This window comes from Emydura macquarii, unplaced genomic scaffold, assembly GCF_026122565.2.
Source record: "Emydura macquarii macquarii isolate MOO-44397 ecotype Brisbane River unplaced genomic scaffold, CSIRO-AGI_Emac_v2 contig_3470, whole genome shotgun sequence".
NCBI lineage: Eukaryota > Metazoa > Chordata > Testudines > Chelidae > Emydura > Emydura macquarii.
Genome location: NW_027133607.1, coordinates 3,597,443 through 3,621,831, shown reverse-complemented (window position 1 = coordinate 3,621,831; position 24,389 = coordinate 3,597,443). Strand labels below are relative to the sequence as shown.

General features: G+C 44.2%; 1 protein-coding gene across 1 annotated transcript in view; it reads right to left on the bottom strand.

The window, feature by feature from the left end:
• The window catches only part of SFMBT2 (Scm like with four mbt domains 2), a 164,082-nt gene that overhangs the window by 65,038 nt on the left and 74,655 nt on the right, over positions 1–24,389 (bottom strand). Inside the window, exons 6-9 of the mRNA XM_067534887.1 lie at positions 22,787–23,033; positions 15,802–15,899; positions 3,031–3,132; positions 1,008–1,155 (exon numbers count right to left, since the gene is read on the bottom strand). Of these exons, the coding sequence (XP_067390988.1) occupies positions 1,008–1,155; positions 3,031–3,132; positions 15,802–15,899; positions 22,787–23,033 (595 nt within the window). The remainder of the gene's footprint in view (positions 1–1,007; positions 1,156–3,030; positions 3,133–15,801; positions 15,900–22,786; positions 23,034–24,389) is intronic.

Below are 24,389 nucleotides of genomic sequence, written 5' to 3'. Positions count from 1 at the left end.
ACTCACTAGTAGCAGAGTTTTAACCCACTAACAGTATTAATGTGACAATGGAAAAACAGCTCACAGACTAGCTTGTCGCAGCATTTTATTTCCATTTAAATAAACTCATACCCACAAAATACTATGGGAAAAAATTACAATTTTGTTTCAAGTCATTTTGCCACCACCAGAATATCAGTTTTAGCAAAACTGTAGTATTGATCTTGCACTGAAGTATTGGAATTGGAAGTTCTCAGATTTTATTGCAAATGTTTCTTTGGTTTCCAATCTTAATTCTACCACCAATTTACGGTGTGTTCTTGGGCAGATAACTTTTGTGCCTCAGCACACACTTTGTACAATGGTCTCTTTGAAATCCATGGACCACTCATTATCAGTCTTCCTTAGGTACAATGTTAAATGTATCTTCACAACATCCCTGTAAGGCAGGGCAGTGCTATTATCCCCATTTTACAGATGGGGAATTAACGCACAGAGATGCTAAATTAACTGCCCAAGACCAAACAGGAAATATGTGGGGGAGGCAAGATTTGAGCTCATATTTCCCATATCCTAGGTTACTGCTCTAATCACTGGATTATCCTTTCCCTCTGGATACAGTAATGAGGGGGGCAGAATATTGCCTTCAATGTTCATACAGTGCCTTGAAGATGTTGGGTATTATAAAGATCAATATTACAAGAATTCAATATATGCTGTGTTGTTTTAGCCATGTCAGTCCCAGGATATTAGACTTTTTAATCAACTTCAGGACAGCGCATAACATACGTCAATAAATAAAACCATTTATAGGGCCAGCTCATCAGTTCTGAGCAGCTCCAGTGCAATCAGAAGAACTACTCCACTTTACTCCAGCTGTGGATTTGGCCCATATCATTTAGTGTAACTTTTTCAGACAATTAGCACTCTATCTTCCGATGTAAATTAGAACACGGTTTTTAAAGGCATCAAGAGAGCCGGCTTGTCTTTTGGTAGGGAAAAACAACAATAAAATGCAAAATACAGACCCTTGGGAGGTGTGAGATTGACTCCGTTTTTAAGGCACCATTGTATTGGCAAGATCCCTAAGGAATCAGCATGGCAGAGCATTGTGATTTTGCTGGGTTCAGGTCTCAGGTCATCAATGGTCACTTGTAAATAATGATTGTTAAAAACCTGACGGGAAGAAAAGAGTCAAATGTTAATTTACTGTAAGGTGCACAACACTGGAGTAAAATAGCGTATCTATGTCTGGTTATCAGCACAGTTCTCCATAGCTTGCTGTGTGGGAATCAGCCAGGAGGGCTCATTTATCCACATAAACAGTCAAAATAGATGAAATTCTCATTGGCTCCTGAAACGCCATAGCAAGGGATGGAACTAGGAGCTTTATTGATCATGGCTGCAGTGTGGGTGAAACTCATCTGTATGCAGAAAACTAGCAAAGAAGAGGCACCACTTACCTCCCAGTCAAAATAGGGTGAAAGCAGGATTTAAAGGGCCTTTGGGCATCATGCCGTCCTTCAGCACAGGGGTGAATGCTGTGTCAAGTCATATTTACAAAGGGACACACTCAGCTGGAGCTGACATGCCTGGGACCTCAGTGAGAGTCACATGTGGGCAACCAAGGAAGAATCCTGGCCTGAAGTGTGCTATCTGACGCATTTTGGCAATGACTTTTACCAGACCAGTTAAGAGGGACAATAATGTACTTGCTAATGTTTGTGATGATGAATATTGATTTGATGCCACATAAGCATGCGAGGCACCATCTCAGATTCTGAGGCTGCTCATAAATTTAATTTGCTAAAAAAAAATCATGGCATATCCTGGGCTGGAGGTTGGAAGGGGCAAGAAGCCTCTTTCCTCTTCATGCGTGCCTGGGGGGGCATGCACGTGTGCCTCGATCCTGCATCCATGGAAATCAATGGTCCTGACTTCAAAGGTGCAGGATCAGGGCCCTGCAGCGCATTGCCACTAGCTCTGCCTTCGCAAAGGGAATGAACCAGGGAAAGCAGCTGGAAGGGGGTGTGTCCAGCTTGGCTGTGGGCGGGGCCTTTATACCCATAGGAGAGAGAGGGTAGAATACACGCAAAGAAAGTGTCGTGAGTTCCCAAGTCAGTTCCTCTCAGCTGCTTCCACCGCACACACCACCTCTCGCACAGCTCACGTGCAGACAGGCAAGGTTTATCCCTTCTTTAACTATCAGGCAAAGGTGGCCTTCTTGCTGGCCATGAGGGCCGTCGGCTAGAAAGTGCAGGCAGCTGCTCAGCGGGAAAGGCAGGTGCTGGCAGCGATGCACCGGTAGCAAGGAGAACCTCAGTGGTGACATAACCTAACCAGAAAAGGCAACGTGGGCATGAGGTGCCATTTTTACAGACCGGCCCCCGGTCAATGAGCAGAGCCCCTTTTCATTGCTGAGATACAAAGGACTGCAGAACGAACGGGCAGCCCGCTGTTCCGGAACTCTATGCAAACATGAGGATGTGCTGCCTTTTCAGGGCGAGAGGCGCGTGGATAAAGAAAGAGGTTTTCACATGTTTTAGGGGTGGAAGCTCCTACACCTCCCACTCCCTTTCCCTGCAGAACATGTGTGTTGGCACCAACGCTGTACCAGCTGCATTGGGCAGGAGGGGAAAACACGCATAACCCCCGTCTCCTCCACCCTATCGTGTCCCCTTGTCCTATGTGGTTCCCCTTATATGCACAATACCTTCTGTTCAGTCAAGGAGGGGCAAGCTGAGATGGTGCTGTGGGGGCAGCCCTGCACCCTCTCCCTTGCACTAGGGGGGGAGATCTGCACACACAAGGTCCCCTCCACATGTAGGTCAAAGGGGGATATTATCACCCCATAGCAACTAGTGCAATAAAAATGTATATATGATCCATGAAGAAGGAGAGCAAGATGAAGTGCAAGGATTTTTTAATGTACGTTTATTGTTCTGACCTCCCGCTAATGAAATTCCACTGGACAGTCACTTAAACGTGGAGGTTATTAATCTGTAGCTCGGAGCCAGCGTGGTATTTTCAATCCCACTTGCAAGAGCTCACCTTAGTCACTGATGCAGGACAGATATTAAAGGGTTCCCTCATGTCCACCGCCTCCAGCTTCATCCCCACTGTGAAGAAGTGACTCCTCAAATCAGCGTGATCCTATGCATATATACAGGAAAGAAGGAAACCTGTGTATCAGTTATTCAGGCCACAAACTCTGCGTTTATGAGAAGGAAGTGCCCCAGCATTTTATTTTACAAGAGGTACATTTGCCTGTGGTAATGAATCTGTCTGCACTGCCTAATTAACATGTTGCTCTGTGGCTTTGATTGCTTTCTCCGAGTGGATAGTTTTCCTAACAAAAATAAGAATCCAAGTATCAACTTTTTAGGCAGGCTAGGATAGGAAAGAAAATGAAAGGATTGCATACTAATGCCTGGATCTTATAGGATGGATGTTCTGGGCCAAATCTTTCATTCCTTAAACAGCCACAATTTCCACTGACTTCCACCTGAAATTTTTCAGTGGATGTTAGCGGCTCCCTTGAGCAGCTTGATTCTCATTTTCACCTAGGCACCACTGTGATGGCCTGGCATCATAAAGAGGTCTTAAACAGGACAGAAATGGATAACTTAAAATATTGCCTGTGCAGGGGGTCCCCTCATTTGGGGCAAGGGATCTATGCTAGCTCTGTTCCCAGCCCCTCAGCATGGGGGGCAGAAGGGGAATTGGATCAGGGGGAATTTCAGGGGAGTAGCCAGAGTGCACTGCCCTATAGCTCTTCTCCATTTCCCAAGGCCCATGGAAGAGATGTGAAGCAGAGCAGAGATAGAGCAGCCCAAAGGTTGCTCTAACTTTATACAGGGAGCTAGGCAGGTTCCTACATGACATCAGAACATGGAAAGAACAAATGCAGCTTAAAGAGACCTTAATCCATCATCCCCACTCTGACCCTGCCCAAGCATAGGTAACTCAATCAAAATCAGGTCCTCTAGCAGTTGAGACAAAGGATAGCACTAGATGACAGCCATTTATTGTAAAAGCCATGTGATGAGACTCCATGTTACTGCCTTAGGGCTATGTTAAGCCACACTCCATTCTAGGTGGGCACGAGGGATCACACAGCTGTCGGGACATTCTGGCTGACTCAGCGAAACTGCCTGTGGTCATCAGTGCCCACTCAGCGCCGCTGACTGGTACAGGAGAGGGTCGGGGCCATGTCCCTGCCCCTTTGGTGAAGGCTTTCAAGGGATACAAGCCCCAGGAGTGTAGCCGACTCCCATGCAGCATCACAAGAGGTGGAGGGATGGAAGGATCCTTGGTCCATCCCTCAGACCCGCACGGGAGTGGCAACAAGCCTGGCCTTGCAGCTACAAACAATTTCAACAAGGTTTCCCAAAAGTCACCACTCCAGCTGGCCCCTCCCTCAGCAGGGAAGCGGAGGATGGAACAGGGCCCCAGAGACAGGATGAGTCCTCAGGACACTGGATGCAGGCAGCAAGGTTGTATGTTTACCAGTCAGCCAAGCCAACGCCCAAGGCAGCCCCAGGGCAGCACCTTTCACAAACCCTAAATCCACGTATATAAGGAAGGGCCAGAGTCTACCAGTCTAAGAGAAAGATTGGGCCAGTGGTTATGGGATTAGGCTGGGATTCGGGAGATCCCGACTTTCAATCCCCTGATCTGCCAAAGGCTTGTTGTGTGATCTTTGGGGAGTCAGCGAATGTCTCTGGGATTCAGGCCCCCATCTGTAAAACGAAGAGATTAGTACGTCCCTACTCCAAAGGGGTGCGGCGAGGTTTTACACGTGTGAGAAGTGATCAGATAACGTGATCTGACTCATGCTGAGCAGCCCCTTACGCTGCAAGGAGAAGATTTCAGTGGAATACGTCACCACTTCAACGTGGGCGGCAGACTCTGGACCTAATGAGACACCCTGATTTGCTGGCCTGGGCATGCAAGATTCAGGGATAGGTTTGCCAATCTAAGTGGGGAATTAATTTGGGTGTGCAAATGCCTTTTTGGTTTTTAAATTCTCAACCTCAGACGCCCAACTGGGACGGTACTAAAAATGTTATCCTTTGCAAGAAGCAGGCAAGTCGTGTTAGAACATAAAAACAGCCACACTGGGTCTGACCAATGATCCATCTTTCCATTATTTATACACCTCAACAAAGGACATCACAGGTAGAATCCCTAGGACCAGATTGAATTAAGGATCACATTTAAGTTTTATTAGCTCAAGAGTGATCTCTCTGTAGTAAAACAGTATTTCCAAACCATCAATCCATTAGCCAGTACATTTCCTGCCATAGGAGGTATTGCTTCACTTTAAAAAAAAATGCACTGGACTCCAGATTGCATGGAGAAAACCTCCTTTTATCTAATAGTACTTGGCAATGACATTCCCTTCTACATTCAACACTAAATGTTATCTTCTTGTCCTAAAGTGGTTTTATATTGATTCAAAGTTGTATGTCATTTTTCCCCTAGAACTGTCTTCACTTACAGATTTAACAGTTTCTAATTTGGGGAATTTATGTTTCTAGTGACATTGAAGAAAGGGTTTTGCAAGCTTTGGTAGAGATAGAGGAATCATTGTTTTAATCTTGCTTTGAACTTCTATAGAACCTTTCATCGGTGGATCTCAAAGCACTGTAAAGTGTTAATGGGTTTAGTCTCACTGTGGAGTAGGTATTATTTTCTCCATTTTGCAGCTAGAGAAACTGCAGAAGGTTAAGTTAATTGCCCAAAGTTACACAGTAAATTCATGGCAGAGAAAGAAACAGGACTCAGGAGTACTAGTCCCTGTCTGCATATGCTAACCATTAATAATAAAACCTAGCGCTTATATAGCACTTTTCACCTGTAGATCTCAAAATGCTATACAAAGGAGCGCAGGATCATTATCCCCATTTTACAAATGGGGAAACTGAGGCACAGAGAGGCACTTGAGACACTTACTCATGTTTGTTAGAAGTTATCCTCTCTGGCAAGAGCCCAGTCCTGCTCAGTCCTTATGCACAATCTAGCTCACAAAAAGGCTGATGTCCCATTTCTACCAGCCTTACAGTGAGTAGTACTTTATTCTAGGAACAGTCCCCTTGCTTAAACGGGATTACTCATGGAGTAAGGCACTACTCAACTAGAGGAAGGGGAGCAGAATCTGGCCCTCTGTAAATAGTACCTAGTGAGTATGACGGATGCTTCAGTTCAGAAATGCAGAATATAATCACCACCACCAAAATCATCACCTTTGCCATTGAGAGTTTCAATCAGAGATGGGCTGGAGCTGCAAAATTCAGACCCGAGGCCAGATCTAAATTTCAAACCCGCAAAGTTCAAAAGCATTTGGACTGAGGATTTTGGTTTGACCTGTTACAGGCTCAGGGTTCAGCCGTGAAGGTTGGCTCCATGTTTTGAATGCCCCAACCATTTGCTTCACGGTATACAGAAAGGGTCACCTGCAAAATATGCGTTTGGGAACAAGGCTTGGACTGCAACACCTGCCCCCAGATCTGGAATCTGATCAGCTCTCAAGCTTCAATACATTTTAAAGGCCCAGACCGGCAAAGCCCTTAAGCAACTGCTTAACTTTAAGTATGTGAGTAGTTCCATTGACCTCCAAAGGGGCTGCTCAGATGTTTATAGCTAAGCTTATGTTTAAGTATTTTGCTGATTGGGACCTAAATAGCTAGAACATATTGTCGGTCGTTTTTATCTGCACCCATTACTTTGGTTGAGTTTTCTTTAGCTACTTTCTGTTGTTGCTTTTTTAAAGAAAAAATTAATTCAACAGGAAGAATAACTCTTCAAAGATTTAACATGTGGTATAATTGTGTGTCAAAAGCATATCCCCTTCCCTCCATGTCTACCTTAGGATCTTATTTTGCAGCCCATCACCATAATGTCTGGGCACCTTACATGTAAAATCAATAGCAATAATAAAGTCCCTAATGGATTTTATGGAGTCTCTGATACTTCTTTCTTTTTTGGGGTCAAAACTCTACATAGGGTACAGAGTTTTTTGCAGGGGGGGGGGGGGGAGCTGGGAGGTGTGAAAGGGCTGATTTATTTTTTTTTCAACGGTTGCATAGGGATTTAGGAGTAAAAGAGGGAGTCACCGTGGAATGTCATTTGATAGAAACGCTTTGCATCACCCCTAAAGACAGTTAGACTCCGGATTCGCCTGATCTCCCCTGGAAGTTTGTTATACAATAACAACATTTGAAAAAAAAAATGTCTTAAATTGCACTTTCAGCACAACAGGGGGGAGAAAAAAGGATTCAAAGCAGCATCCTCCAGTTCCAGTGCTCTGATTGCTTTGGTCTACCGGGAACTGGTTAGTATGTGGCATATGCTTTTCTTCAAAACTCCAATTATCTGACATAATTTCTAAGAATAGGTTTCACTGAAGTGAAAGGAAAGCTTTTAATTAGTATTAGTCTCAAACTCATACACTGTATAATGAAGTGCTCTCTAGTTCCTCTGTTCACACTGGTACATGATATGCCATGTTAAACAGAAACAAAAAGAAATTTCCTAGTTCTCCACACACTGTCTTCTCTCCCGGTTTATTTCCTTCCATCCTTCCTAGCGTTTTTAGACACCTGTCTTATATTTAAATCCTCATTAGGAGATCCTTGTTCACCAAAAACTTATAACCTCTGCAATGGGAGTTTTGGATGTACAAACGAAGGGCTAGCTTCCTGGAAAGCAGGTGGGGCTAGAACAAGGGTAGTCAATTATTTTTTGTCAAGGTCCAAATTTCTTGGTCAAGGTCCAGACTCCAGATAAAATAATAAAAACAAAATTAATAATAGTGAAGTCATAAATAAATAAAAAGATTTTGGGGGTCTGGCAGTCCAGATTCAGCCCGCTGTCCGCCTATTGACTAGCCCTGGGCTAGCAGACCGGGCCCTACGCTACATCTCAGGATACTGCGTTTTAATTCCTGACTCTGCTGGGTGACCTTGGGCAAGTCACTTCATGTCCCCGTTTCCATCATCTGGCTTGTCTACTTCATCTTCTGAGTCTGCCCTGAGTGAGGGGTGGCCCAGAGCTGTGCTGTCCCCAGGCGCAAACCAGAAACTGTGCGTCAGGGTCATAATTCTTTCCCTGCTCCCCCATTTCTTAAGTAAGTTACTTCATCGTTTTTTGCGGAGCAGCTTAACCCTGTGGGCCCAGCCAGCGACTCTGGCTGGTGAGCAGGGTGTGGGTGAAGTGAGAGCTCCTTGCTCACAGCAGCGCACATTAGGCAAGTAGCTCCAGCAGCGACAGTTTAGCTTGGAGTGATTAAGGGCCCTTTGTTATTATTTTGCAGCTAAAAATCCAAAGAGGCAGGTGCATGAGGGGAAGCGTGAGGGAAACCCGCCAGCAATTAGGAGGTGCAGCCACGCCTCTACTCATGGCGAGTACGGCTATCGGAACCTGGGCCAAGAAGACGTTTGGGGGTGGGGAGGTGTCTTTGGCAGTTTCAGACATTTTATTCCCCATGTCTGAGCCTGACTGCGAACCTTTACTCCCACTGCTGTGCAACTCCTCGCCCAACCGCCCATTGTGGAGCTAGATAGATGAGGATTCAGCCCACCAAGTTACATGGCCTGTAGATAGGGCTTAGAATGGAAATTTCCCCTCAGCCTTAACCACAGAAGAACTATGCAGTGGGGCTGGCACTGCCAACCCACGAAGAGGCAGGAAGGTTCCTTCCCACAAAGCGCGACTTATCAGAAACAGCCGGAGTCCGGAGCATTAACATGGCACAAGCACGGCGGTAGCTCATTCAAACGTGAGCAATTAAGTGTGTTCAGGAATTCTGAATGGCAAATTAAACACCCTCTGCTGAACGAAAGCCTGTCAGTTACAGTCTGACCCAAGTCGGGAGAAGCCAGAGTCAGAACTAATCTCACTAAGAATCCCAAGAAGCAATTAAACTGAACCACGTTCACGCTGGCTGCTGGGATGAACACGGCAGGTGCATCTGCATCTACGCACCTGGCCCGTGGGGCTGTTGGAAAGAGGGCAGTCCACAGCTACATGTTGGTAATCATTGTAGCGGCGTGTTCTCCCTCCCTAGGAAACACGCTGCCATAGCACCTCGCAGCTGAGGACCTCAGATTGCTTTGCAATCAATCACTAACCAAGCCTCCCCACATCCATGTGCAGGATAACCCCTGGTTTACATGACCGCAAAGGTGCAGGATTCAATGCTGTGAGAAGTCACCAGCCCCCACACCCACACCAAGTCAGTGACAGAGGTGGGAACAGAACCCAGGAGTCCTAATAACCGGTCCCCTTCCTGAGGCATTTAAGACAATTAAGTAATTTGCTCGTTGGTGTCCAATTGTTCAGTGAGGAGGTTATCTGGATCCAGTCACCCGCTCACTTTGAAAGTGTTCAATATCCACACCAGTGCAAATTCTGCAAGGGGCCATTACCTTTATAACAGACCCTGAATCAAAGCCCAGAGTTTGTAAGTGTTTGAAATCAGGATCTGAATTCTGAGCTCATCTGTAGTTTGACACATCAGCTGCTGCATCCCTTATGCCCTACACTGGGCCCAATTGTGAAGTCCCTAGAACTGTGTCCACAGCATCAGCAGAAGGGACTGTGAATGTGGGTTGGCGGGTGCATGCTCCAACATTTGTGGGAGCAGCTAGAGCAGCCCGCTCAAAATATAGCTTTAGGGTAATATTTTTTAAATGCCTAAGTGGTGCAGGAGTTTACATCCCATTTTCAAAAGTGATTTCGGCGCTTAAGTCCCATTGTCTACACCAAGGTTAGTTTGGCTTAACTACATCACTCAGAGGTGTGATTTTTTCACATCTCTGAGCAACGTTGCCGGGTTGACCCAACTTTTTAGGCCTTCAATAAAACCTCGCCTTGTTTATCCTGCTTGAAAGGAGGACAGAATAAGGTCCCTATTTTATTTAATCACAGTTGGGTTTTTTTGGTTCTTAATTTTCAATAATATGTCCCTCCCCATGTTTTCTTCAGTGCTCCTGGGAATTGCTTCCAATAGTCTAATTTTAATCAGACAGTTTATGTGTGATGTTCAGTTCAGGACAGAAGGAGTAGTGATAAAGAGGATTTCTAAGAGGCCTCCCCGGGAATCACATCTCTCTTTTTAACTGACAAAAAAGAGCCCTCCCAAGTGCAGTCCCCTGCATTATTTCCACATGAATGAGGCTTGTTTGCAATTCAACTTCCTTTTCTAAAGGTGGAGCGATTTCCATGCAGACACACACTCTGCAGGGGGCCAGAACTCCCAGGGGAAAAGAGACAGCAAAAGCTCGGGTTTGCTGATTTGACAGGCAGTGTTGGGAAGAAACGAAAATTGAGTGTGTGTAATCATTCGCGGTATTATGGCTCTCCCCCATCACTTCCCCCCTGTAGCAGAAGTAACTGTTAAGCTGTCTGAACCCAATTCTGCCCTCTGATGTGTGATTCGAAATCCGTGGAAGTCCTATGCCTACATCTGAGGGCCTAATTTAGCTGTAGGTATTTAGGCCTCTCCTGTTCAATAAAAAATAGTTACCATAGAAACAGCCACATTGCAGAGTAGCCATTCTAATTTTGAAATACAGAGCATCTTCACTTTATCCCTCTGCCTGCTGCAGATGGCATAAAGTGCATCTGAGCAAATATTCCCTCCCACCCAGATTCTGAGAGACTTCTGGATAATGGAAACGTAGGCAGCGGAGCAAGAGTTAAGAAGACACACACCCCCGTGCATGTTACTGCCTTCAAGCAGAAGTACAGGGTTGGGTATCTCCAGGCAACCCAATCACTTTTCAACCCTTCACTAATGAATCCTCACTGTGGAATGAGTATTATCCCCATTTTACAGATGGGAACATTGAGGTGCACAGCAAATTCCTGCCAAAATTTTCTAACTAGAGTGCCTAAAACGAGGGCCCAAATCCATATTTAGGTACCTGGTTAAGTAGCTGGACATTTAAGACATATTGTGCAGTCACAGCTAATCATTTAGGCCAATTTCTCCCTCATCTATAAAGATGTAAATCAGGAGTAACTCTGCAGAAGTTAACGGGATACAGTAGAGTAAATGAGGTCAGACTAGGCCCACTAACTTCAATGGAAGCTGCAGGTGTTCATCATCACTGGGAGTCGAGCCCCTTATTTAGATGACCACATATATAGTTAAGGGCCAAATTCTGCTCTCATTTACACTGGTGTAAATAAGAGTAAATCCTCTGAAGTCAATGGATTTATTCCAAATTTGTACCACTCTAACTGGGAGAAGAATCCGGTTCTAGGTACATACTTTTAGGCATCCCCGTCAGAAAATGTGCACACTAGTGACATGGCCAAGGAGATACAGCAAGTCAGTGTCAGAGACCAAACTCTGGAATTCCCCGAGCCCAGTTCTATCGGCTGTACATTGGGCCATGCCACCTCACTAACCTCTGGCCGGCTGAGCAGCCACAGATGCTCATTAGTAAAAGAAAAGGGTGCGTGTTAAAAAGCAAAGGGGCGGAACTACATGTGTAGTCATCAAGCAGTATCTCACTACAAGTCAGGAAGTTACATTCTGCTGTACCTGAATTCCCTTGAGAGTTTCACTTGGATACTGTATTTTTCTTCACTATTTACCCTGGATTGTTGTGTGGTGCTGCTGTACAAAGCCACAGGCCACCTCAGAGGTGGCTGCATTTTATCTATCTACACGGCCATCTATTTATATGGCTCCCATCCCCACAGCAACTGGGTGCCTCATAAATATTAAGGAATTTAGCTAGGGATGTGTTGTTATCCCCATCTATAAGAACTGAGTCACAGAGAGGTTAAGAGATTGTCCAGAGTTCCACAAGAAGCCTATGGCAGATGCAAAAATTGAAACACACCTCTGCAGAGTCACAGTCCAGTGCCTTAGCTACAAAGCCATCCTTGCTCCTGGAAGGGGTGAAGGGATGCACCTTTGTAAGACACTTTATTACATGCAAAGGCAAAGAGATTTAGGGAGCTGAGACAGAAGCGGATCAAATGTATGAGATTAGCAGAATGAGTCTGACTATGTACAGCATATAGCAGCCAGAAAGTTAAGGATCCCACCAGAAGGCTGATAAGAGCTATGGATGTAGAGGAACAGATGGAGTATAACGAAACATGGCAGGCTGCAGCAAAATGACAACTAGCAGGTTATGAAAGTACAGCACGCACTGCAAACACCAGTCAAGCAGTCAGCACTCGGGGGGCTGGGAAATGCTTACATTCAAGTTTGGCTACTAAGTTCAGCCAAAGTATGTCCACTTTAACTAGCAGCATCAACACATGCCCATCTATTAGGGGAGTTCGAGATGGAAAAAACCTATTAAGTTATCTAGTCCATCCCCTTCATCCGTGTAGGATTGTCTTGTTTACTTTTCAATATCTCCAGAAGAGCTGGTCAAAAAATCAAACTGAAATGTTCATGAAAAGTTTTGTGATAATTCCGTACCGTTTTTGGTCGAAATCGGAAAGAAAAATTCCATCAACTTTGAAAATGGGGAAAGAACATTTTTATTAATTTTTGTGCCCTTTTTAAAAATTTTAAATTCTAATTAAAAAAGGCACCGAAATTCCAGATTTTGAATTTTTTTCCAACCAGCTCTCATCTCAGGGGGTGACACTTCCACTCCTTGCCTTAGGAGAGTCTGTATCCTAAATAATACTTTGTTAAAAGTTCATCCCATTACCCGTGGTATTAATTATTACCACTGCCGGTACAGTGGTAGTATCTGAAGGCCAAGCAGAATCGGGGGCCCATTGTGCTAGGTACTACACAAACACATAGGATGAGATGATACCTGCCCCAGAGAACTGACAATCTAATATGCAACAAGTGACCACCACCAACAATTGGAAGGAATTGGGCAGAAGCCCAAGGGAAGCAGGAATAAGATCATCCAGTTACTTTGGTCTAGCTATGAGCATAATTCGATGAATCCAAATCATTTAAAAGTTTTAAATAAATAAATTCAGCAACCTGCACCAACCTAAACAATGTCTCTCTCCTCGATGTTTAAACACTTCTAGTACTTTGCATTTGGTGCTCACCCATCTTTTTATCCGAACTGTAAATACTGGGTGTAACTTTTAAAGGAGTTCGTTTTTAGCACTCAAAAACTCATAGATTTTAAGGCCAGGAATGGACCTTTATGATCAACAAGTTTGACCTCCTGCATAACACCAGCGGTAGAATTTCACCCAGTAATTCCTGCATTAAAACCAGTAACTTCTAGTTGAGCTCAAGCAGCTCCTTTAAAAAGATATCCAGTCTTGATAAAAAAGCGGCACGTCCTAAACTGGTATAAATTGTAGTTCTATGACAAGGTACAATAGCAGGGGCTGTGCCCCAAGACTTCAAGTGGCGGAGAACCCAGCATACCCCTGGGTAAAATATTTCCGTGGTCAGTTAGTCTCACTGTTAATCATGTGTGCCTCGTTTCTTCTCTGAATTTGTCTAACTCCAGCTTCCATCTATTGGATCTTGTTGTGCCTTTCTCCTGCTAGATTCAAGAGCCAGCTACCAGCAGGAATCTTCTCCCCACGTAGGTACTCGTGTTTTCAGGCTCAGCTGTCAGCACACACAAATGAGGGTTCCAAAGGAAAGCGCAATATTGGTGCTACTGTCCCGGGTTAGATATAAACACAAAGGGGTTAGATTATTATTATTTGTATTACAGCAGTGTCTAGGACCTCTAGTCATGGAACGGGCCCCATTGTGCTAGGTGCTGTACACACAAAGTACAAAAGGACAATGCCTGCCCCATACTTGTCTCTAAGTATGAGACAAGAGATAACAGCTGGCTACAGAGAGTAAATGGGGGAGTATGAGGAAACAATGAGACAATACTGGTCAGCATGATAGGCGCCTGTCTCGGCAGCCTCACTGTAGATGACAAACTAAAGACAACAGTGCAAGCTAAAGGCAAAGTGGCCAACTTCCAGTTCCACGCTTCAACTAACTAAAGACGCTGCCTGTAAAAACTGTAGGGTGGGTTTTTAAAAATGCCCAAGAGAGCTAGGCACACAAGCCTTTCACTCAGCCAGTTTTGTCTAAATCGCTCGGGCAGTTTGGAAAATCCCACCATGGTTTGGGGGTTGTCGGTTTTTTTAAGGATCAATGTATTTTCCTATAATAAAAAGAAGAACAAAGCGTAGTGAAAATGTCAATAAAGCTTTTGCAAAATAAACTTTTTTTATAAAGCCTATTCCAGGAGTTGTGGCTTGCAAAGCACTACGTTTAGTAATAAAAGAATAATGATATTCACTTGCAACTATATTCACTTCCTCCCAAAGGATCCCACAGCATTTTACAAACCACATACAACATCTATGCCAAATGACAGTACAAGATGCATGTAAAACCTCACCAGATAGAAAGGGATAATGTGTTGCCCCCTTTTTGCAGTACAGAGGCAGTGTTTCCTGGATAGGAACTACTAAGTTCTTGTACTGGCTCTGCCCCTGGCCTGCTCGGTGACCTGGGCAAGTCATGTCCCCTTTCTGTGCCTCAGTTTCCCCGACTGTAAAATGGAGATAATGACACTGCCCTCCTTTGTAAAGCAATCTGAGACTGATTAAGAACTAGCTGTTATTAATATCATTGCACTTGTGTGCAGTGATGACACAAGGGACAAGTCAATGGAGTCCGAGGCCCCCGTTAGAGCCTGATCCTGCCCCATTGAAAACAGAGGAAGTTTTCACTCTGGTATTAGGTTGCAAAGTCAACAATGGCTCTATTCTTCCTCTCTATACTGTGTGTAATTGAAACTGCAAAGGTAATTTAGACCTCGATCCTGCAAAACACTTAAGCTTGTCCTTAACTTTAAGCATTGACTTAAATTGGATTAGTTGTGTGCTTAAAGTTAAGGACACGCTTAAGTGCTTTGCTGGATCAGAGTGGACGGAATCTAATTACCTAAACTGGAATTTATCAAGTACACCAGAGTAAACACTTCAACTTTTGCAATGCCACTGCATCTTTAACAGTTGCAAGATCTCTGTTTTACAGCTCCCTTACCAAAAGACATATATATAGTTCTGAAGGATTGAGAGAAGGTAGATTGGGCACTTCTGTTCTCCCTATCTTGTTACACAAGAGCAAGGGGATCTTCAATTAAAGTAAAAGTACCATGTAATTAGATTGTGGAACTCATTGCCACAAGAAGTAACTGAGGCCAAGAATTTAAGAGATTGGATATTTATGCAATCAAGAATATCCAGAATTATTAAAATCAGCGACAACTAAATTTTTGGAAGGGATATTAAAGCTTGTGTTTGGGCCTGAAGCCAATCTCTAACTATTAGAGGCCAGGATGAGACCGGGGGAGGAAGGGAGTGGGGCAGATTGCCCCACATCTGTTTATTGCAGGGTTCTTCCACCTTCCTCTGAAGCATCTGATGCTGGCAACTGTCAGAGACAGGAGACTGGACTAGATGGAGCTTGGGTCTGATCCAGTCTGGCAATTCCTATGTTCCTAAGTCCCACTTAAACCCTATTTTGAGGACATAAGTGAGACATAAGTAGTGTCTTTTGCACAGGCTTTGTATAGTAATGTGCTTTAAAAAATGACGTGGGAGAAATCAACCTCGAGCCCCCCCTTACTCCCATAATTATCTTTGACTGTGAGGAGCCAGTTTTCAAAAAGGGAAAGTCTGTAGAACAGCAAAACCCTTTTATTCCAGTTTATGCAAAAATCTCACTTGTGACTTTTTGCAACATGAGGTCCTAAAAAAGTTAAAAACACGGTACTGTTCACTCCCTGATGTATTTATTCATTGGTGGCTCTCCAATTAAATAAATAAATGGGTCTTTTTTACCTTGAATACTTCCATTGGAAGAGGAAACTTTGCTGCATCATTAAGGGATTTTTCCAGAGCGCATTTCCACTCAGACATATTCTTCAGAGAATAGATTTCTAAAACAACAACAACAAAAATCACATAATAGTTTAAGGATCAAACACTCCTGTAGCATGTTAATCTGACATGCCATGTAATGGTACAGTCCCAGTAAAACCAGTAATGCACTGTATACCCCATACTACACACTTCTGGTAAAACCAGCAAAGAAGAATGATTCCACTAACATACAGAACCAGGTGACCAATGTACTTTATTTCCGACAGACAAACAAAAACAAAACAGGAAAATGAATATTCTTCAGGTTTTTTGAAAAAAGGCCAAAACTTGAAAACCAAAATCTGAACTTTTTTTTACGTTTGACTGCCAAAAACTGGTATTTTTGCCGTTTGCGGTTTTTCAACAAAAAGCCGAAACATGTAGACCAAAAAGCGGAAATGTTCTCATAAAGGTTTGTTAGTTGAAAAGGCTCCTTTTGTTAAAAAAAAATCAATAAAAATGTGTGTCCAGCTCTCTGCGCAGACATACTTGTCAATATAACACTCAGAGCACGATAGCAATCCAACAAATAGTATTTACAATTGAAGTATAGTTATACTACAGAGCTTCTTTAATAAATTCCATATAATTAGTCTTATTACCAAATCCTTTACTGATTTATTCCAGTAAAATGCCTATGAATCATCTATTGAAGGGACAATACAATGATGAAGAATTTTATATTGGCTGTACTTCTGTTCTAGGAAACATATTGTTACCCAGCACATCACAAGTTATTGCAGAACATTCATCTCCAGGCCTTAAAGTTATGAGATAGTGAGATAGAGTGCAACAATTATTAAAATGGAAATGAACATAATAGACCCGAATCTAGATAGGGAATAAAAGAAGTGCAACTCCACTGGTGTCAGTGGCCCTTTACACCAGCGTTGAATTTGGCTCAGTTTTCATTTGAAATTCCACGCTTACAACAGCCGCAAAGATTTACGGCTGCATCTCACAATTCTGAAGGAGAAAATGAAATAAAGAAGGAATTGGCAAGCACAGTTTTCACCTAGCATTGAAGCTACAAGGGGATTTTATGTTCTGATCTCAGCAGATTTAAGACCTTATCAAAACAGGATTTGCAGAATCACTCACTGGAAGTGGATGTATTTATACATCCACTATATCAAACAATCCAACTTCAGACAGACATCAAGGGTATGCATATGAATTTAAGCACACTTAACATGTTAACGTTTAGGGCTATATTTTTAATTCTTTGCCTGTCTGGATTTTAGTGTGAACGCACGTTGTGATCCTCTGTTTAGAGTACAGATTGCGGCCGGAGTCCTCTGTACCAAGCGCACCTTTTAAGTGGTTGTTACTCTTTGGACCTGTTACAGCAAGCGTCCCTTTCCTTTTGGAAGCATTGCTCACCCTCGGGCGCATTAATAAAACGATCCAGTCCTACCAGCCTTCCTCGTCTGGACAGCCCCATTGCTGAGGGGAACGGACCCAGAGGTCAGATGTACTCAGGGATCAGTCATTCCTTCGTCACATGTCACCAGCAAGGGGCAAGGGGCTGTTGCATTGCTCCAGAAGCAGACCGGGAAGCACGCTGTATCTCAGACAGTCACAATCTGCCTCCAGGTCTCACCCTATATCTGGTGCAGTGTACTTCCCTGGCATAGCTGTGCTAGCCGGTGCATTGATGGCTCTGCCCACTCCCTGCCCCATCACATCCACTCAGGTGCAAGTGTGGCTGGGGTGCGTGGGGAGGGAAGTACACAGCAGCCCCACACAGGCTGCTTCCTTGTCTGCTGGTAGCATCGTGCAGGGCCTGCAATTCTGGTCGGCCCTTGGGCGTGCTGTGCAGAGTCTCCTTAAGTCTCTCCCCTGCACTCAGTACCCAGCGCGCGGGAGACATCTGGCACCTCGCAGGGACAGCCCCTGGATGACTCAAGGCTGGATCGTGGTCAGCCCCATGCAGCTGCACTGCGTGCAGGGGAGAGACTTAGGACCCTTCCCCACCCCTCGCACAGCACGTCTAAGGGCCGGCCAGAATCGCAGTCCATGCAGGATGCCACCACGTTGCTCCCTCCTCAGAGTGACTCGTGGGAAGAGGGGCCGGGGACTAGCGGAAGCGAAGCATGCCTTCAGACAAGCCTCTTGCCTCCAGCTGTGCCACCTTGTGACTTTCAGCCCTTCCCCACCTCCCTTTTGATGCAAAGCCAGTGGGAACGCCTGCATCTGGGAAATGGAGTAACTGATTGTAGCTGGGAAAGTGCAAGGAGGCAAAGGGGCCTGGGCTCTGGTCTGGGGTTGGTTTGTTAAAAAAAAAGAAAAATACTGCTATAAACTCCAGACACAGATCTACTGGACCAGATCCTCTGCGGATGTAGCTGTACATTACACCAGCTGAGGAGCTGACCCAGGGTGTTTCCTTAGCTTCTTATTGTGTTTTATATTTACTAATGCCCTGCAATATTTTGTTTCCTACAACGACTTCAGCGGAGCTACAGAAGAGAGTAGGCAAGTGGCATGTATTATTCTTGCACTTCGATAGGTGAAAATCAGTTGCAATTTTTTGTTCACATTCAATGAGCCTCATCAAAAGATAAAGAGACATCTAGCAGTTTCAATAACCAGAGAGCGATAGTATGGACGCATTTCATTAGGCAGAGGCCATTAAGTTATGTTGGCAAGTTTATGGACACTAAATCGCACTGTTAAAAGAGCATAAAGCATTTTCTTTAAGTGATGGTGTTGCAGGCAATTGAACAAAAGTCTGCCGTGTCCATTTGTGTTTAGGATAACAAGAAATAAGTAATTAAAACGTTGGCCGGTTCATCGTTCACTCGAAGTTCGCATGAAATGAGGCAATCTCTCTTTGTATCAGAATTTGGGGTCAGATCCCCACTTGGTGTAATTTCAATGGAGCTGCGCCAATTTACTTTAGCTGGGATCTGATTCCAGGAATCCAGACTCATCAGGGACCAGCACCTCACCCCACTCCAGCCCCTTTGTGCCACCTAAAAGGACTTAAGCAGAATAAAGAGGCCATCAAAAGCCCTGATTCCAGCTGGGGAAGAACCCCACCCTAGTGCAGGCACTGTGGCAGACAGCCATAAGGGCTGCCTTCTGAGGACACAAGCCCGGGCAGGAGGCATACCAGGGAAAGGGGCAGGGGGGGATGTACTGGGGGCAGGTCGGCCTCGATTCTGGGCAGCACTATGCTCCACAGGGCAGCCATAACTTAAACAGCTCCCCAGGGCTATCCAAAGTGAGGCTGGGGCCTTCTCTAGAACCAGGGCAGCCCGGGATTGGGAAGGCAGAAAGGTGGCTTAAAGCGATGCCATTTGCGATGTGAGTTGTGCGTGCTGTGTCTAAGAGGCACGAGGCAGATTCTCACCCCTGAAACGCACGGAACAAAAAGCCCAGCCACCTCTGAAATAGACACCCCAGGAAAAACCCAAACCTGCAGTCTCTGGATTGATATTCAGCTTGGAAAACACGTGGCATATTCACACAGAGAAACAAAGCTCACAGTCCGGAGGGACTGACTGCAACGGCCCGACAGTGATTTACCCCAGGTGAGGACCTGGCCCTGAGGGCCTCGTCCTGTGAGGTGTCAGGCACCCCCCTGCTCTCACTGGGAGATAAAGGTGGTTGGCACCTCACAGGATCAGGCCCAGAAAGGGATAAATACACATAGGTTGGCTAAGGTAGTTGGGGGTGCATACGTCCAACACACCCAAAGAGACAGATGGAAGGACAGATCGAATCCCTTTGGAAGGAACCAGGGAATAAAACTAGGTGTCACGTGACAGAATGACTATAAAGGGAACATTAGGATGAACATGAAGGAAAACACCCTGGCAGTGATTTGGCTATGGTACAATCTCTCAATAAGATCCTCGCCTCAGCTCATCCGCACCTTCAGGGCATTCTTCAGATTAGTTAGCTGCCCCCGTTGGCTTTCCGCTTGCTTTGCTGAACCACCGAAGGGGTGCAATAGAGGAGACGCTCTCTTGTGGGCCTCCGGACAATCAGGAGAGGAATCCCTTAGAATATCCTGGGGAGAGACGCTGTGATACCATACGCCATAGAAGGCGTGCAGGAGGGGAGCAATGCTATGCTAACTCCGCGGAACCTGGCACCTTATGTGCCCTGCACACCATGGGCGATATTCATCCCTGCTCTAATTGGGATTTAAGTGATGGTCACCATCTTGACCACTGCAAAGGGCATTGAACTGGGGACCTCCAAAGCTAAAAGCATCAATTCCTACAGCATGAGTCAAGGCAGGAGCTGCCGAAAACGCCTCTCCTCTGTGGATCAACACAGATGAAGACCAGTAGCACACAGTCACTAGTCGGTGACACCCAGACTTTGTGCTGGCCCTCTTCACTTCATGGAACTTCATCCTGCACGTTTAAAGTTTTTCCTGTGGCCCAAAGTCTCCACGAGTTGAGTTGCAGATCGCTGCCCCTGTCGCCATTTCTTGGCAGGGATCCATAGGAAATACTTGCCCGCGTAGAACTTTCTTCTCAGCTCAGTGCTGCTACTCAGCAAGTCCGAGATCAAACTTTGTGTGCTATTTGCAGGAATTTATCTCCAGTTTAGGAAATAATTTAACACACATAATTTTGTTTCTCCATTTCTCGCGTGTCCTTGCCAAAAAGGAAATTATGCTGCCACTGGATGGATTAATAAAGAATTACTTACTGGAAATTAAATTCAATTCGCTGCTGCATCCATTTTTCTCTCCCAGGTTAATGGCGTCTATTTAGTAACAATACAATATCTCTAATGAGTCTTGTAATGCTTCGTTTCTCAGCTGGACATCGAGTGGCCAACAAAGTGTATTGGGGATGAAGTGGGATGACTGGCACCTTTGTCTCTGCTCTGCTCCAGAAGCAAAGCAAACAGGATAAGTTTAGGGACCTCTACAGGGCTTGTCCCCAATTCTAAGATTAGAAATCTTGTCGATTTCACATTGCCATTTGGCTTGTCCACAGAGGGGAGAGCATGACAGCTGGTAAAAAACTAGGGAATAATATGGATTAGAAGGGAACTAATCAGGAAAGAGAAAGACAGTGAGATGGGGGCAGAAGTAAGGGCTTTGATTCTCCTTTCGCACCACTGTTACACTGGTGTAACTCCACTGGAACAGATCCTTAGCTGGTGTGAAGCAACGTATCTCCATTGAAGCCAATGGAAGCTATGATGAAGAGCTGGCTAGCTGATTTCAATAGTTGCTTCAGATTTACACTAGTGTGTAACTGGCCCAAGTAATGGGGGGAAAGGTAGAGAAGGAATCATGGGGAGAAAGCAAAGAGCAAGACGAGGCGGAAAGAGAGCAGGAAAATGAAGAGGAGAGAGAGAAAAAGAACAGTGGAAAAAAGCCAAATAACCGAGTTAGAGAAAAGGAAAAAAAAAAAAAAAAGAGAGAGAGACTAAAAAGGAGCCAGAACAAAGACAAGGAAAGAGAAAAACCCAGAAACAGATATGAGAATGGAAGAAAAAATCAGAAAGAACCAAGGTAACCAGATTAGTCCCTATGTTATGTTTATTGAGAATTATATGGACCAGAAAGGGTGTCAGAGACAAGCAATAAAATGGTAGGTTTTTTTGTAACCCACGGACTACTACACAACACAGAGCTAGTCTACACTACACCAGCTCTGTGTATACAGCTATACCGGCAGAGCTGCACCAGCAGAGCTCCCTAGTATAGATGCAGCATACGCTGACAGAAGGAGTTTTCCTGGTGGTATAGTAATATGCCAAATATGCTGACTTTGCATGTTTTCTGCACAATGCCAAGCAAAATGTGCCATTGGCCAACTTTCATTCTGAGATGTTGGAATCAACTGAATCTGTAACTCAGGGCAGATCTTGGGTGCAAATGAAAGCAACTCTTAACCCAAGAGAAAAGAAAAGCATCAAAAAAACAATTCCTTCAAAATTAAACTAAGATTTGCCCAGTTTGGTTCAACCTTATAGGGAAAATTCATCCCTCAGGCACATCTCCTGAAGTTAAATTTGGTCCCACTGGAATAGAGCAACAATAGACACAATTGGTATAAAAACCACACACACTTTAGGGGAACTGGAGAGTATAACCCTGGACTTTCAACTCTAAAAAGTCAGGCTTCTACCATTTGCACTAAAAGAGAGCTCCGTTAGCCAGCAGCAGTAGTAGGTCCCTTATCCTCTCTGAAAATCCAGCAACAAGAGGGCACCACTCAGTTACTCATCTATACATAACCACTATGTTGTGGGTCTGATTTTCCGCCTTTTCACTCCAATTTTACACTGCAATAGTGCCATTAACTTCACTAGAATTATTTCTGGTTTACACCAGAATGAGACATTATGCGCCAAAATACATTTCTCAGGAGACTTTCATTATTAATTATTATTATTTTTATTAGTATTATTACAATACCACATAGAAACTCCAGTCAGGGATCATGGCCCTATTGTTGTAGGGACTGTACAAAGATAGTAAAAGATGGTCACTGCTCTGAAGAACTTACAACTATCATAGCCAACTTAGACAAAGGGCTTGTCTACACAAGTTACGGCGCTGCAAGCAAGAGCTGAATCTACACAGTGCACCAGCTTGCCATCAAGCCTAAAGGAAGCCACTTAATCCCCATTATATAGACGAGGAGCAGAGCAATTAAGGATTTTGCCCTAATATTATATAGAAAATCTATGGTAGAGCAGGGAATTGAACCTAGGTTATCTAAGTCAGAGTCTGAGCCACAAGACCATTCTCACGCCCTTAGCCCTTAACCAATTCCACCAGCATAATGGGTTTACACTGAGTAGCTACTTGTCAAAAAACATGACTGATAAACTAGACGAAACGAACAGCAGATCCACAGCATTTTCAGTAAATAAACAAGTTTCAAATGCAAATATATATTTTAATGAGCCTTTTTACCTGCAGGTGGGTCCATTCTGTATTTATTCTCTTGACACCAACCGACTGGTCGAAGTCTGCAATCCAAGTAAAACAACCACTGGTCATAGGATTCAGTCTCCTCCAATCCCACAAAGCGAAGGCGTAATCTTCCTCCAACATTTTCAACCACACTAACTATCCAGTACTGAAAAGGGTTCTGGGAATCCTGCAGCTCTATTAAGGAATCAACTGTAATGAGGTCTACAGGGTTTTTTCCTCGCAGAGGCTGTTTGAATAGAAGCAAAACTCCTTATTTTAAATTTTATTTGAAGACTTCTCAAGGAAACAGATGACAGCAGAAGATTATTTTTGTTTTTCACACCATCATCCAAGCTATCAGCAAACAGTCTGTTCTCCTTCTATTTTACCCAACGGCTTCCAAGTGCAAATTCAGAAGTAAACAGAAAACAACAGTTGTGCTAATTTCTCAACCAACAAAAAGATAAAATTGCTGTTGGACCTTTTAGGATTCTTAGGAATCCACCCATTAGGAATCTTCCTAAAGACTCAGGGCCCAGTCCTGCCAGGGGATTTATTCCCACTGACTTTAACTGGAGTGTGGGGTGTATATCCCATCATAGGATTGGGCCCTGAAATTAATCTAGAAGGCACACTGCTCAGAGCATGATCCTGAAAGCCCCTTGTGCACTGAGTTCTCATTCACCATGGACTTGCTCCTGCTCCCACTGCCATCAACAGTGATTTCAGTGGGTGCAAGATTGGGCCATTCAGTAGGAATTTGAAGACCTGATCCAAAACCCACCGAAATCAACGGAAGACCCCCATTGACTTCAGAGTGCATGAGATCAGACACTAAAGCATGGAGGTTTTCTGGATCAGGCCCTCATATCTGATTCCGTAAAGTGAACCAAGAAATCCCAATGACCGTGCATATTTCCTTACACACACAATACTTTCTAAGGCCCCGATCGTGCAAACACTTATGAACATGCTCAGCTTTACCATGGCAGTACTGCTAGCTTCAAGCATTCAAAAACAAGGAGTCAGGCTCCAAAAAAATCCTGTGATTGGGATAATAAACATGAGGGTTGTTTTTATTTTTGAAATAATACATTATGGATTCTTTTTATTTTCCTTCTAGTTTCTGAGCCTTTTGAGTGTACTAGTTTCACATTTTCAAGCTTTTCTCTGAAATTCATGAGGGCTAGAAACATACTTTTTTTTTTAATGAAAGCTGAGATTCTCATGCACAAATTTCTTGATTACAGGAGTTGGGGCTTTAAGAAAAACATTAAAAAATCATTGGATTCACAATAAAATCACTTGAGTTGGCAACCCTGTTTTCTGCAAGCGGTCCCAACTTCCCACAGAAATTAAATGAAGCACATGCGTAAATGTCTGAAGGATCAGGGCCTAAATTGTTAGCTGTTTGCGTATTGAGCCTGTTGAAGGAAACAGACAGTAAAAACCAATAGCCTTTAGAGGCCTTTTAAAAAGATTCTATAAATCAGAGAGAGTTAGGGCTGGTTGGAAAAGGAAACCAGTATTTCAAAAAAAAAATTGTCCCTTTTTTCTTTTTTTTTTTCCATTTAAAAAATTTGCAAAAATTTGAAATTCAAAC